At 40.1% G+C, this 13299-nt stretch overlaps 1 protein-coding gene across 1 annotated transcript in view; it reads left to right on the top strand.

Annotated features, from left to right (window-relative positions):
- LOC115518783 (putative tetratricopeptide repeat protein 41) overlaps positions 1–13299 on the top strand; it is a 64135-nt gene that overhangs the window by 1759 nt on the left and 49077 nt on the right. The window contains exons 2-3 of the mRNA XM_032593801.1: positions 10550–11542; positions 11793–11921. Of these exons, the coding sequence (XP_032449692.1) occupies positions 10741–11542; positions 11793–11921 (931 nt within the window). The 5' untranslated portion in view covers positions 10550–10740. The remainder of the gene's footprint in view (positions 1–10549; positions 11543–11792; positions 11922–13299) is intronic.

Genomic DNA, 13299 nt, shown 5'->3' with positions numbered 1-13299 from the left:
TCCCCCATTCACACTATGATTCTCTCTCTCTCTCTCTCTCTCTCTCAAAAATAAATTAACATTAAAAAGAATAGCCATAATTATTTTCTTATGTTAACTTTTTGGTGGTTTTTCATCAAGCAATTTATGTAATGTTTAATGTTTCCAAGCTGTAGAACTTGCATTATTTTGGCTATAGAACAATAAATGTGTTTCTAAATATGTAATGTAATTGCAACTGTAGTTTACATTATATCTTCTTTTTGACCAGTTTTAACTGTGATTTTGGATTATTTGTGATCTTTTCCCTATACCCTGCCCAAACTGACACCAAATATCTTGCTTGAGAATTGACTTTGAATTTGTAAAATGGTTACCTGCATTTGCTGATAAAATCTCTGGGTGCTGTAACTTTTATTTATGCAGTTAGAAAGTTTAAATCTCTTTTTTTGTTTGTTTTTAACATGAGGCTTGAACCCATGCCCAACATGAGGCTTGAACTCACAACCCTGAGATCAAGAGCCACAGGCTCTACCCATTGAGTCAGCCAGGAACTCCAAGTTTAAAGTTTTTTTTTTTTTTTTAATGTTTATTTATTTTTGAGAGAGAGACAGTGACAGAGCAGGGGAGTGGCAGAGAGAGAGAGAGAGAGAGAGAGAGGGAGATATGGAATCCAAAGCAGGCTCCAGGGTCTGAGCTGTCAGCACAGAGACCAACGCAGGACTTGAACTTATGGACTGTGAGATCATGACCTGAGCTGAAGTTGGACACTTAACCGACTGAGCCACCCAGGCACCCCTAAACCTGTTTTAAATTAAATTCACCCATAATCTTGTAGTTCATATTTTCTTTTCTTTTTTTTTTTTGGAGAGACAAAATATAAATGGGAGAAGGGCAGAATGACAGAGAGAGAGAGAGACAGAGAGAGAGAGAGAGAGAGAGACAGAGAGAGAATCTTAAGCAGGTTCCATGCTCTGCACAGAGCCCAACACAGGCTCAATCCCATGACCCTGGGATCATGACCTGAGCCGAAATCAAGAGTCAGATGCTCAACTGACTGAGCTACCCAGGTGCCCCTTTTCTATTAATTAAAAACAAACATCTCCCTAGAGTTTGCTTAATAAAAATAGGTCAGTTAAAAAATATTCACCCAATGTCTTTTATTGACTTTGGACACTAGCAGAAAATAAGAGGAATTGAATTTCAAATAATATTTGTGAAATTTTAATTTGTGGTAAGTTGATATTTTGCATGATCCAATCATACATGTTGATAATTTACGTTAGGACTAAATAGAGTTTTAGAGCTGGAAGGAATCTTGGAAATCATGTTATTCTACAACTCTCCCTTTCAGTTTTATTTATTTATTTAAAAAAAATTTTTTTTCTTAATGTTTTTATTTATTTTTGAGACAGAGAGAGACAGAGCATGAGCAGAGAAGGGGCAGAGAGAGAGGGAGACACAGAATTGGAAGCAGGCTCCAGGCTCTGAGCCATCAGCACAGAGCCCGATGCGGGGCTTGAACTCACAGACTGTGAGGTCATGACCTGAGCCGAAGTCGGACGCTCAACCGACTGAGCCACCCAGGCGCCCCTCCCTTTCAGTTTTAAATGATAAAACTATTATATTCTCATGGTGTAAAAAAATGCCCAGTTGGTACAGAAAAGTATAAGGTCAAAGGTAAAAGTTCTAGATTCTTCCCACCTCCTCATTCCCATTCTCTAGAAGTCATTACTGATAGAGGTTCCTTATGCATCCTGCCAAAAATTTGTGTGTATTTGTGCAAAAGTACGTGTGTGGTTAAATTAAAGATGAAATTTTTGATTTTTTAAAAAACAAAGGGAACAATACACATTAGCTTATTCTATTTAATACATCCCAGATATCTCATTCCTTTTTAAATCTGCTGTCCTGTTTTTTTTTTTCGTTTTCTTTTTAAAATTTTTTAAACATTTATTTATTTTTGAGACAGAGAGAGACAAAGCATGAACAGGGGAGTGTCAGAGAGAGAGGGAGACACAGAATCTGAAACAGGCTCCAGGCTCTGAGCTGTCAGCCCAGAGCCCGACGCGGGGCTCAAACTCACAGACCGCAAGATCATGACGTGAGCTGAAGTCGGTCGCTTTACTGACTGAGCCACCCAGGTGCCCCAATCTGCTGTCCTGTTTGATAGGCATTGGTATTGTTTCCAGCTTTTGTTGCTATCATGATTAGTGCTGCAGAGAATGCTTTAACATGCACAAGGTTTTGTGTTCGTGCGTGTTTGTCTGGAGGATAAATATATAGTTTGGAATAGTTAGATCAAAGTGTATATACATTCAAAATTCTATGAGTATTTACTAATTCCTCTGAGAAAAGGCTATACCAATTTATGCTCCTGTATCAAACCTCCCCCCTGCACATCCCCTTTAAAAAAAAAAAAAAAAAGCTTAGGAAATTTGTGGTTCTGAGAACTTAGACGAAGTCCCAGAGTTCGGTATTGGCAGAACAAAGTAGAACTCATATTTTAAACATTTATTTTTTTAAAAAAATTTTAATGTTTATTTATTTTTGAGAGGCGGTGGAGGGGGGAGGAGCAGAGAGAGAGGGAGACACAGAATCTGAAGCAGGCTCCAGATTCTGAGCCGTCAGCACAGAGCCCGACCCGGGGCTCTAGTTCCACAAGCCCTGAGATCATGACCTGAGCTGAACTTGGATGCTTAACCGACTGAGCCACTCAGGCGCCCTTTAAACATTTCTTACATTGTTCTAGCCACCTCTTGACTACTGGGAAGAGTTTGAGGGCTTTTTTTAAAAAAGGAAATTTTATTGTGTTAAGATTTCAACAGCCATGAATGTGCATTATAAAAAAGATTGAAAATTAAAAGAAAGGTCAAGGAAGAAAATTGAAATAACCTGTATGCATTAATGAGATAGATCACTACTAGCATCTTGGTGTCTGTGTTGAAATTTGACATGTATTTTTATTTATTTATTTTTTTGAGAAAGGAGGAGAGAGAGAGAGAATGTGTAAGGGAGGGGAGAGAGGGAGAGGGAAAGGGAGAGATAGAGAATCTTGAGAGAATCAGTTGTGAGATCATGACCTGAGTGAAATCAAAAGTCATATGCTTAACTGACTGAGCCACTCAGGTACCCCAAAATCTAACATATATTTTTAAATTAAATGGGGATCACACAATAATACTATTTTTGGAACTTTCTTTTTCACTTGTCAATATGTGGTAAACAGTTTCCCATGTAAATATTTTTGCAAGGTGTCTTTTAATGGATTAACATTGTCTCGTGTCATGACTGTGCTGTAATTGTTCGATTTATTGTTGTTAGACCTTTAGTTTTTTACCAATTTTAAACCATCATAAATATTGCTGCAACGAAAATCCTTATAGATAAATCTTTATATACAAAATGAATTTTTAAAATTGGAAATGCTTGGGGCGTCTTGCATTTTCTATCTTTCTAAAAAAAAAATTGGAATGCTTGGTAAAAAATATGACATGTTTTAAAAGGATTTTGATACTAAAAATTGCCCCCTAGAATAGTTGTACCAATTTACATTCCCACCAATGGACATTTTAAGCATAAGAAGCTTAAAAAAATCTGGGGCTGTCAAGGGTAAAATTGCCAAAGTTAGGTAATTTGAATATAGAAATTTCTAAGCCTTAAAGTATTGAGAGAAATTTCTGTAAAAGGTCAGAGGAATTTCTGACCAGTTAATAGATATTCTCATAACTTTTAGTTATAAAGTGCAGTGATCCATGGAGTAATACTGTTGAGGCTGCTGTATCACAAAATATGAAGGCAAACATGTTATAAAGGTAATATTAACTTTGACAACAATAGGAATAGCAAACATTGAGGGCTTAGTATGTACCTTGTAGATTATAAAATATAAAACAGTGATAACTTGCTTAAGAAATCTTAAGTAAGGATATTATGAGAGGTCCATTTTAGAAGTGCTAAGGGGCGCCTGGGTGGCTCAGTCGGTTGAGCGTCTGACTTCGGCTCAGGTCATGATCTCACAGTTTGTGGGTTCGAGCCCCACATCAGGCTCTATGCTGGCAGCTCAGAGCCTGGAGCCTGCCTCAGATTCTGTGTCTCCTTCTCTCTCTGCCCCTCCCCCACTTGTGCTCTGTCTGTCTCAAGAATAAATAAACATAAATAAATTTTTTTAAAGAAGTGTTAAAACAAATTTTTATTAAAAAAAAAAAGCTTATCAGGTGCTTATTATGCAAAGTCTCATTTAACCCTGTCACATGGGTGTGGTCATCATTTCCAGATTTACAGGTGCAGGTCCTAGTGACAGAGTCAATTTGAGGTAGGGTTTATATGACTCCAAAATTCATGCTCAACTTCTAGGAGTGTATCCACCATGATGCCCCTTGCTGCTGTCAGATGGGCCAGGGACAGATATTAAATAACTTTCATTTCCTGGTGTAGATGTTGGACCTTTCAATTCTGCTTCAATCTTTTTGATTCTGCCAAGAGAAAGTTAATTTGGTACAAGTTTGTCTTAAATGTCTCTCTAATAAGTACATGTTAATCTACCTTTTCAATAAAAAGAGAAGTGTATCTAACTAGAATTTTTTCACACTGTTTTTTAATGCATTTATTTTTATGGCTACTATCTATTTGTGGCATATGATAAGGGTTTTCCACTTATGGTAATAATGAAGTTTCTAGTTAAAAGTTTTTTGACTTAAATTGCCTTAAAGTAAAATTAAAAGTCACATCTTACTTTTCTATATCTTCTTTCCACTCAAAAATGACTCCTTCCGTTTAGGTCTCCTCTACTCCCCCTCCCCGCTCCATTAATCCCGTATTTTGGCAAAAACTGGGAAGGCTCTTTATTAGCAGTTCTGGAGCAAGATGTGGAGATTATTATTATTATTATTATTATTATTTTAATGTTTATTTAATTTTGAGAGAGACACAACATGCAAAGGAGGGACAGAGAGAGGGAGACAGGATGTGAAGTGGCTCCATGCTGACAGAAGAGAGCCTGATGTAGGTAGGGCTCAAACTCAAGAACCACAAGATGATGACCTAAGCTGAAGTCCCCAAGTCCAATGCTAAATGGACTGAGCCACCCAGGCACCCCTGGAGATTGTTATTTTTATTTTCTTTTATTTTAGGATTTTATTTTTAAGCAATCTTTACACCTAAGGTGGGGCTTGAACCCATAACCTCAAGACCAAGAGTCACACGCTCCACCAAATGAGCCAGCCAGGGGCCTCTAGAGATTTTTTTAATTTAAAAATTTAATTATAAAATAATATAGCTATAATTCACAGCCTTTTTTTTTTTTTTTTGAAAAGCACTTGTTAGCATTGAATGAACCTCCCTCCACGTGGCTTCAAGCTACCTAGCCGCAGCCCCGCTCCGTCTCCCCCCATGGTGCCTTCAAGATGGCAGGCAACATGTTTTGGGAGCTTTCCTTTCCCCAAAACTTTGTAGTAGCGCCATCGCATCACATCAATGATAGGAGCAGCTCCTGTCTTGTTTTCTTTTTGGCAGCATTTACCCGTGTCTGCTCACTGCCCAAGGTCCACAGTTTGTCAAGGTTGACAGTTGGGCAGAAGCTCTTTAAGTGGTGATGCCTCATGCCAACTTTCCCAAAGTAACCTGGGTGATATTTGTCAAAGTTGATCCCGTGGTGATGCATGCCACCAGCATTATCCTGGCCTCCTGGGTGCTTCTGGTGCTGTGAGGCTGCCATGGCCGTGGCTCACGTGCCCCTGGCTCATGTGGCCCTGGCTCACGTGGCCCCGACGTTTCTGGGTCTTCCTCCGTCTGGATGGCATGTCCCTGGATGGCAGCCCAGAGGTAAGAGTACAGTCATTTTGATTAGAGAAATAAATATGCTGCAATCTGCCATAATTAGCCATTCTAACACAGCTACCATATCATTTTTCTTTTCTGTTTTTCCCTCATGTGCATTTCTTCTGATAATAATAGTTAACATTCATTGGATATTTGTTACAGACACTGTTCGTAGCATTTTGCATCTAATAACTTGTTTGATCTTCTCTAGTATTTTATGATATGGATCCTGTCATTCCTATTTTGCAGATGAGGACACTGAAGCATGGTGAAATTGAGAAACTTACTATAAGAACCTGAATCCAGGGAATCGGTCTTCTGAGCTTAGAGCTTTCGTTCACCTCTGTAGTGTGCTGTTTCCCATACTTAGCTGCATTTTGTTGACACTGTTGTTATTATGGCCTACGCTTTTTTTCTTGCCTTTTCACCCAACCATTATAAATATTTTCCTCTTGCTAGTTCTCAGATTTTTTTAAGAATTAAACTTATTTCAGTATAAATTACATAAAATTTAGATGCACCCATTTAAAAAAATTTTTTTTTTTAATGTTTATTTATTTTTGGGACAGAGAGAGACAGAGCATGAACGGGGGAGGGGCAGAGAGAGAGGGAGACACAGAATCGGAAACAGGCTCCAGGCTCCGAGCCATCAGCCCAGAGCCTGACACGGGGCTCGAACTCACGGACCGCGAGATCGTGACCTGGCTGAAGTCGGACGCCCAACCGACTGCGCCACCCAGGCGCCCCAAGATGCACCCATTTTTAAAAAATGTTTTTATTTTTGAGAGAGAATGAGCGCGCACATGAGTGGGGGTGGGGCAGAGAGGGGGACAGAGGATGAGAAGCAGGCTCTGCGCTGACAGCAGAGAGCCCAATGAGGGGCTCATATTCACGAAGCAGGAGATCATGACCTGAGCCAAAACCAAGAGCCATGAGATCATGACCTGAACTGAAGTCAGACGCTCAACCGACTGAGCCACCCAGGCACCACTAAACGCACCCATTTTAAATGTTCAGTTGGTGAATTTTGATGAATGCCTCTACCTAATCACCACTATAATTAAGATACAGAACATTCCCATTGCCCTAAAGAGTTCCCTTGTGACTCTTCCAAGTTATTTCCGTCCCCTGCCCCTCCACTAGGCAAGCGATGCCTTCTTACTGATTTCTATCACTGCTCTAATTTTCTTCTCTTCCACCCATGAGTTTACAATTAGAAATGTAGTGTGTAATTCCCAAAACTTGTGAATTTTTTAGGTATCTTTCTGTTATTAGTTTCTAATTCAATTCCATGGTGGTTAAAGAGTGTACTTTATATGATTTCAGTTCTTTCAGATTTGTTGAGTTTTGGTTTATGGCATAGAATGGAGGTTGGCAAACATCGTTTAAAGGGCCAGAAAGAGGGATGCCTGCATGGCTCATTCGGTTGAGCATCCGACTTTGGCTCAGGTCATGATCTCACGGTTCGTGGGTTAGAGGCCTATGCTGGGCTTTGCACTGACAGTGTGGAGCCTGCTTCGGATTCTCTGTCTCCCTGTCTCTCTGTGCCTCTCCTGCTTGCTTTCTCTATTTTTCTCCCAAAAATAAATAAACAATAATAAAATAAAATAAAAATAGAGGGCCAGATAGAAAATATTTCAGACTTTATACTCAAAACCTCCTCACAGGCTCAACTTCTCAACTCTGCTGTTATAGCATGAAATATATAATATATGAATGGGAATGGCTGTGTTCCAATAGAATGTTCTCTATAAAAACAGGTTAACAGATGGGCTTTAACTTCCGGTCTGTAGTTTGCTGACCCCTGGCCTAGCATATGATCTATCTTGGTTCTTGTTCTACGTGCACTTGAGAAGAATCAGTATTCTGCTGTTGTTGGGTGGAATATTAAAAAAAAATGTCAGGTTGTTTGATGGTGTTTTTCAGATCTTTTGTATCCTTACAGATTATTTGTCTTCTTGAACTATCGATTAGTGAGAGAAGAATGTTGAATCTCTGACTATATTAAGGGTTTGTCTGTTTCTTCTTTCTGCCAGTTTTTGCTTTGTGTATTTTGGAGCTCTGTCGTTAAGTGCATACACTCTTAAGATTGTTAGGTCTTTTTGGTGGACTCCTTTATCATCATGGAACGTCACTCTCTATTCTTAGTAATACTCTTTGTTCTGAAGTCTACTTTTTCTTTTTTCTTTTTTGTGTATTTTTGAGAGAGAGAGAGAGTTTATGTGCAAGCGAGGGAGGGGCAGAGAGGGAGACAGATAATCTGAAGCAGGCTCCACACTGTCAGTGCAAAGCCCAACTCGGGGGCTCAAATCCATGAACCATGAGATTTGAGCCATCCAGGTACCCCGGACTTTTTCTGATGTACTCTAGTTCGCTTAGGCTTTATGCTCCCATACTGCCTGAAGTCTAATAACTGAAAAAAAGCTATTTAATGTGTTTTGTCAGTTTTCTAATTTTCTGAAGAAGATAGATAAGTCTAGTCCCTCTCGTTCTATTATGGCTACAAGCAGAAGTCCATAACTGTCTTTTTAACAGACGCACAACCTGCCATCCATGGTCGTACTTTTATCCTCTTAGCTAGCCCCTTGGCAAAGACCATTTAGTTTGCTTTCTTTCTTTTACCATTTTTCCTGTCAGAAACAATATAATGAACGTCTTAATGGCTATAGTTTTTCACTATTTCTATTAGTTCCTTGGAGTGATTCCCAGAAAGTGGAATCATTGAGTCAAACATTATAAATGCTTTAATATATTTTGAAATATATTGTCACTTGTCTTCTAAATATACCTTCCAATCGCTTTCTGAAATTACCAGTTTACAGTTCCATAGCTATATGTGAGATAAAAGTTTCACCAATGTTTATATACCTATACTTAAAGATCTGTATCATTGCTTTAAACATAAAAAAAATTGTAGCAAGGTTGCATATGCGTTTATATGTATTCTTGCATTGTTTTTCTTTTTATCTATTTGTGTCTTTTGCTTATATGTCTACTAGGATGTCAGTATTTTTTTTAGAGTAAAGATAAATTTATTTGTGGAAAATATTTTTTACAGCCCATTGATTACCTTTTATGTCTTTTCAAAATGTAACTATATCTGTCCATTTTTTTGGTGATTTCTTCTATAGCTTGTAAGTTTTAGAAGTCCTCTCCCGGTTTGACAAATATTCAATAATGTTTTCTTTTAATTTGAAAATTATGTTAAATTCTATCATTTGACAAATATTTACCTATCACCCACTCTGGACCAATTATTATGCTAGGTGTTGGGGACATGGTAGAGACCAAAATAGAAATGACCTCTGATTGCACGGACCTAGGAGAAGGTGGATATTTGCAAGGGCTGACAATTTAATTTTAGCCTCCTACATGGCAAGAGAGAAGTCTGTTAATAAAGCACTTATGATGCCTATTCTGTCATTTTGGATAACTTTTTTTTTTTGGTACAGTAGTGTGAGAGTATGGCTTAAATTAATTTTTCTTTTCAAATTGCCACTTGTTATTACAATATCATTTATTGGATAGGTATTTCCCACCCATTGATTTAAGGTATTTCATGATCTCTATAATATGGAGGCACTATAATATATGTGTTCTGGAGTCAGGCTAACCTGTGTTTAGATCCTGGCTATCCACGCACTAGCCAAGTGACTTTGGACATGCTTATCCTATTTGAACTTCCGTTTCTTCATCTGTAAAGTATGGTGGCAATATTATCTATTATTGAGCTATTGTAACAATTAAAAGCAAAAGGGTTAACACTTTTTAAAAATGTACTGCATTATTCTTGTCAGATGATCCTGATGAAAAATTGCCCTATACATGATCACACGATGTTTTTCCACAGGTGAAGGCAAAAAACATAACCCAAAAAGCAAAGTTTCATATGGAAATGAGTTTGCATTAAGAAAATGCTCATGAGGGGCGCCTGGGTGGCGCAGTCGGTTAGGCGTCCGACTTCAGCCAGGTCACGATCTCGCGGTCCGTGAGTTCGAGCCCCGCGTCAGGCTCTGGGCTGATGGCTCGGAGCCTGGAGCCTGTTTCCGATTCTGTGTCTCCCTCTCTCTCTGCCCCTCCCCCATTCATGCGCTGTCTCTCTCTGTCCCAAAAATAAATAAAAAAACGTTGAAAAAAAAATTAAAAAAAAAAAAAGAAAATGCTCATGAAACGAGGTCGTTTTTATTTAACTTTTTGCTTCTCAGCAGGGTGCACGCATATCTACATCGTTGTTGGAGGGCGTGTGTTTTATCATTGGCTCAGTGGAATTGAATTCCCAGCTCACGTAGGTGGCTGGAGTTCATGTGAGCCTGCTCAACTTAAGATAAAAAAAAAAAATCACAGAACTCTGTCAAGGTCTTTGATCCTGACTTCCTTGTCTCTCAGATGCCGCGTGCACTACTGGTGTTGGGCCTTGTGACACTTTGATTTCTTCCTCTTGTCCTGACCTCAACTTCATAACCTATTTGCATTCTTGCTTCTGGTCTTGGTCAGTGGTCTTGAGTAAGTCTGCTCCTAGATGCAGTAGGCTCATTTTCTGCATTTGTCTTCCTTTTCACCCTCTCAGGAAGTCCCCTTGCATAATCTGCAAATTCACAGGGGGCAGAAGTGGCAGTGGGTGGGGCCTCGTGTCCAGGGCCTGCTCACCTCCGGGCTCTCAGCTCTTCAGCAAAAGCTTTGGGGGAGAACTGGGGAAATGTGAACTTCCTTTAATCCTAAAATGACCGTTCTTGTTTTTTTTCTTTTTCAGTCCTAACTTAAACTGGATTTTCAACTCTGATCTGTCCATTGGTTGGCACCTCTCATCGTGGCATGTCAGTAAGAAAGAAACCCTTTGGGGGAAAGTTTTCAGAGTGTTTGTAGCAAACACAATTAGGAGGAATTCTTAGAAGCAGAGGAGGTTGGCAACTGTGCCAGGATAATTGTTACATTTTAAACACGATGTCATCCCCTGAGCAAAGTGAAATGAGCCAGAAGGCATATGTAGACAGGTATGCCCAATTTGTTTTAAAGCCCCAGAAACCCATTCAGCCTTACATCTGCTCGACTCTGAGTGATTTTCAAGAAGAGAGAGACTTTCTGGCCGACTACATCTTTCCTCAGCTTAACGAACTCTGCAATTCCCAGGGCACGTATTTCAAAGCCGTGGACCTGAGGTGGTCAGCGTTGAAGGCCCCGCCACCCTCACCCTCCAACCTGTTCAGACAGCATTCTTGTCTCCACTCCCAGTATCTGAAGCTCTGTCTCGACTATGTGAACAGCTGTTTTCCTTTCTTCATCTGCATGCTGGGTCAGACGTACGGGGACTTCCTCCCTGACCATGTGCCTCTAATGCTCTCCAGAGTGACTGACTTGTTCAATTTATCCATGGTAGAACAGAACCTCTACATTGCTGCAAAAAATGGTTATCCTTGGGTCCTGGAGAATCCCAGCTACAGTTTGATGGAGTTTGAGGTCATCCAAGCAGCATTTCTGAATGAGTCTCCATTTCAGTATTTTTACTTTAGGACTGGAACCATGCTGCTGAAGACTTTAGATGAGGAAAAGGAGGGGCTGTCCTCGGGATCTCTGCTGACTGATGAGGAAAAATTAAGGATCGGAAAGCTTAAGGCCAAGATTATTAGGAAAGGGCTCCGTGTCCGATTTTATAAAGATCTCCACGAGTTGGGGGACCTGGTTTTCAAGGACTGGTCAGTTGTGATAGAACAACTTTACCCAGCCACTTTAATGATCAGAAATATAGGTTAGTAACTACGGAGAGAGCTAAGTCTATTATCAACATAAGGCTAATACGTTTTGTTATGTCTTCTTTGTAAGAGGAACCTTTAAACGACTGAACATATTCCTTAAACCTTTAAAATCGTTACCATATTCCTGTAACATGCATTTCTCTATTTGGAGATTTTTGAAATGGAAAATAAGAGCAAATGAGGGGTCATGGAAGACTGTTGAGGAAGTTCAGGAGCTCTGAGACGACCTAAAATATTTGGCAGTTAATGTGGTAGATCTGGAGCAGAGCGTCTCGATCAGAGCTCGTTGTTCCCTGCGGGGCATCTGGGCCAAATCTGAAGACATTCTGGCATCAGAGCCAGGGGATGGTCCTGGTGTCCTAATGGGTGGAGGTCAGGGAAACTGCCACACATCTTACAGCAGACACAACAGCCCCCCATAAGAAAGTGTTTTCCAACCTGAAATGTCAATAATGTCAAGGCTGAGAAACCCCTATTTAAAGGGAAGAGAGCTTTTATTAATTTTTGGGTGCCTTTTGTATGTTTTCACATTTAATCTTCAAGATTTAGCCCTGCAAGTTAGGCACTATAAATCCTGTTTTACAGATGAGCAAATGAAAGCTGCTGTATGGCAGTTAAGTGACCTCCCTGATATCACATCATTAGCGAGGGATCATTCTGGGATTTGAACCCAGGGCATTTTGACTCCGAAATCCCCCCTCATTTTCTTTCAACCTTACCACTCAGTAATCCATGGACCGGCACTGAGCATCACCTAGGAGCTTGTTAGAAATGCATTCCAGGTCTACTGAATAAGAGTCTGCCTTTTAATAAGATGACCAGGTAAGTTGCATACCCATTAAAGTTTGATAAGCACAGCTTGCCATTCTGCCTCTAAATGAAGTGATTACATTTATTTTTGAAAGTAGTGACTCATGGACACATACAGAATAAAAGGGGAAGAGCAATATTAGAGAATGGCAGAGGTCTTTCACCTAGACAGACTTTGGGAGGGATCTGTGCTGCCCTTAAAATTATATTTAAAAAAAAAATAGAATGTTTACACGTATATGTGTGTTTTGCAGGGGGTGGGGGTATGGAGATGGCCTGTGTCTTTGATCAGATTCTCAGAAGGTTCAATGACCCAATGATCCAAAAAAGGTTATGAAGTACTGTTGTAAAGGCCCAATTAATGTGGGCTTGCAACGTGATGGCAGGTGGTACATTCCCAAATGCTTTTGGGGGGCCAGGCAGGCCGTAGTCCTTATGGTAGGGAGCAGGTGGATTTGTGGTAAACTGAAGGGACAGAGTTGACTCACCTAAAGTCATTCAAATGCAGTGTTGGTGGGGAAGAAGGGGGTGGTGAAATCCCACCTGTGCCCATCAACTCTGCCTACAAGCCAAATCATTTTGGAGTCCTAGAAAAGAATGCTGTGTCAGTCATAACTCTTTGGGTTGCGGGTGACTCAAACTGACTTTAACGAAAAAGGGATTTATTAGGTTATAGAAGTTTAAAGCCCAGGATTAGGTCTGGTTCAGCTCAGGCTTCAACCAGTGGCTCCAATGATGTTACCAAGCCCTGGTGTTTTATTATTTCTCAGCATGGCTCTGCTGTCTGATGCTGCCTCAGTTCCTCGGCTCCTCCACCATGGAAGGAAGGTCAGCTCTAAGTTCAAGTCCGGCAGAAATGGTTCAGAGTCCTATCACTGAGTCTTTCTGTCCCTGATTAGCCTGAGACCATATGCTTGTATCTGACTTAATCACTGGTGCC

This window comes from Lynx canadensis, chromosome B4 (assembly GCF_007474595.2).
Source record: "Lynx canadensis isolate LIC74 chromosome B4, mLynCan4.pri.v2, whole genome shotgun sequence".
Taxonomy (NCBI): Eukaryota; Metazoa; Chordata; class Mammalia; order Carnivora; family Felidae; genus Lynx; species Lynx canadensis.
Note: the sequence above shows the minus strand (reverse complement) of the source record. Positions and strands in the feature narration are given on the sequence as shown.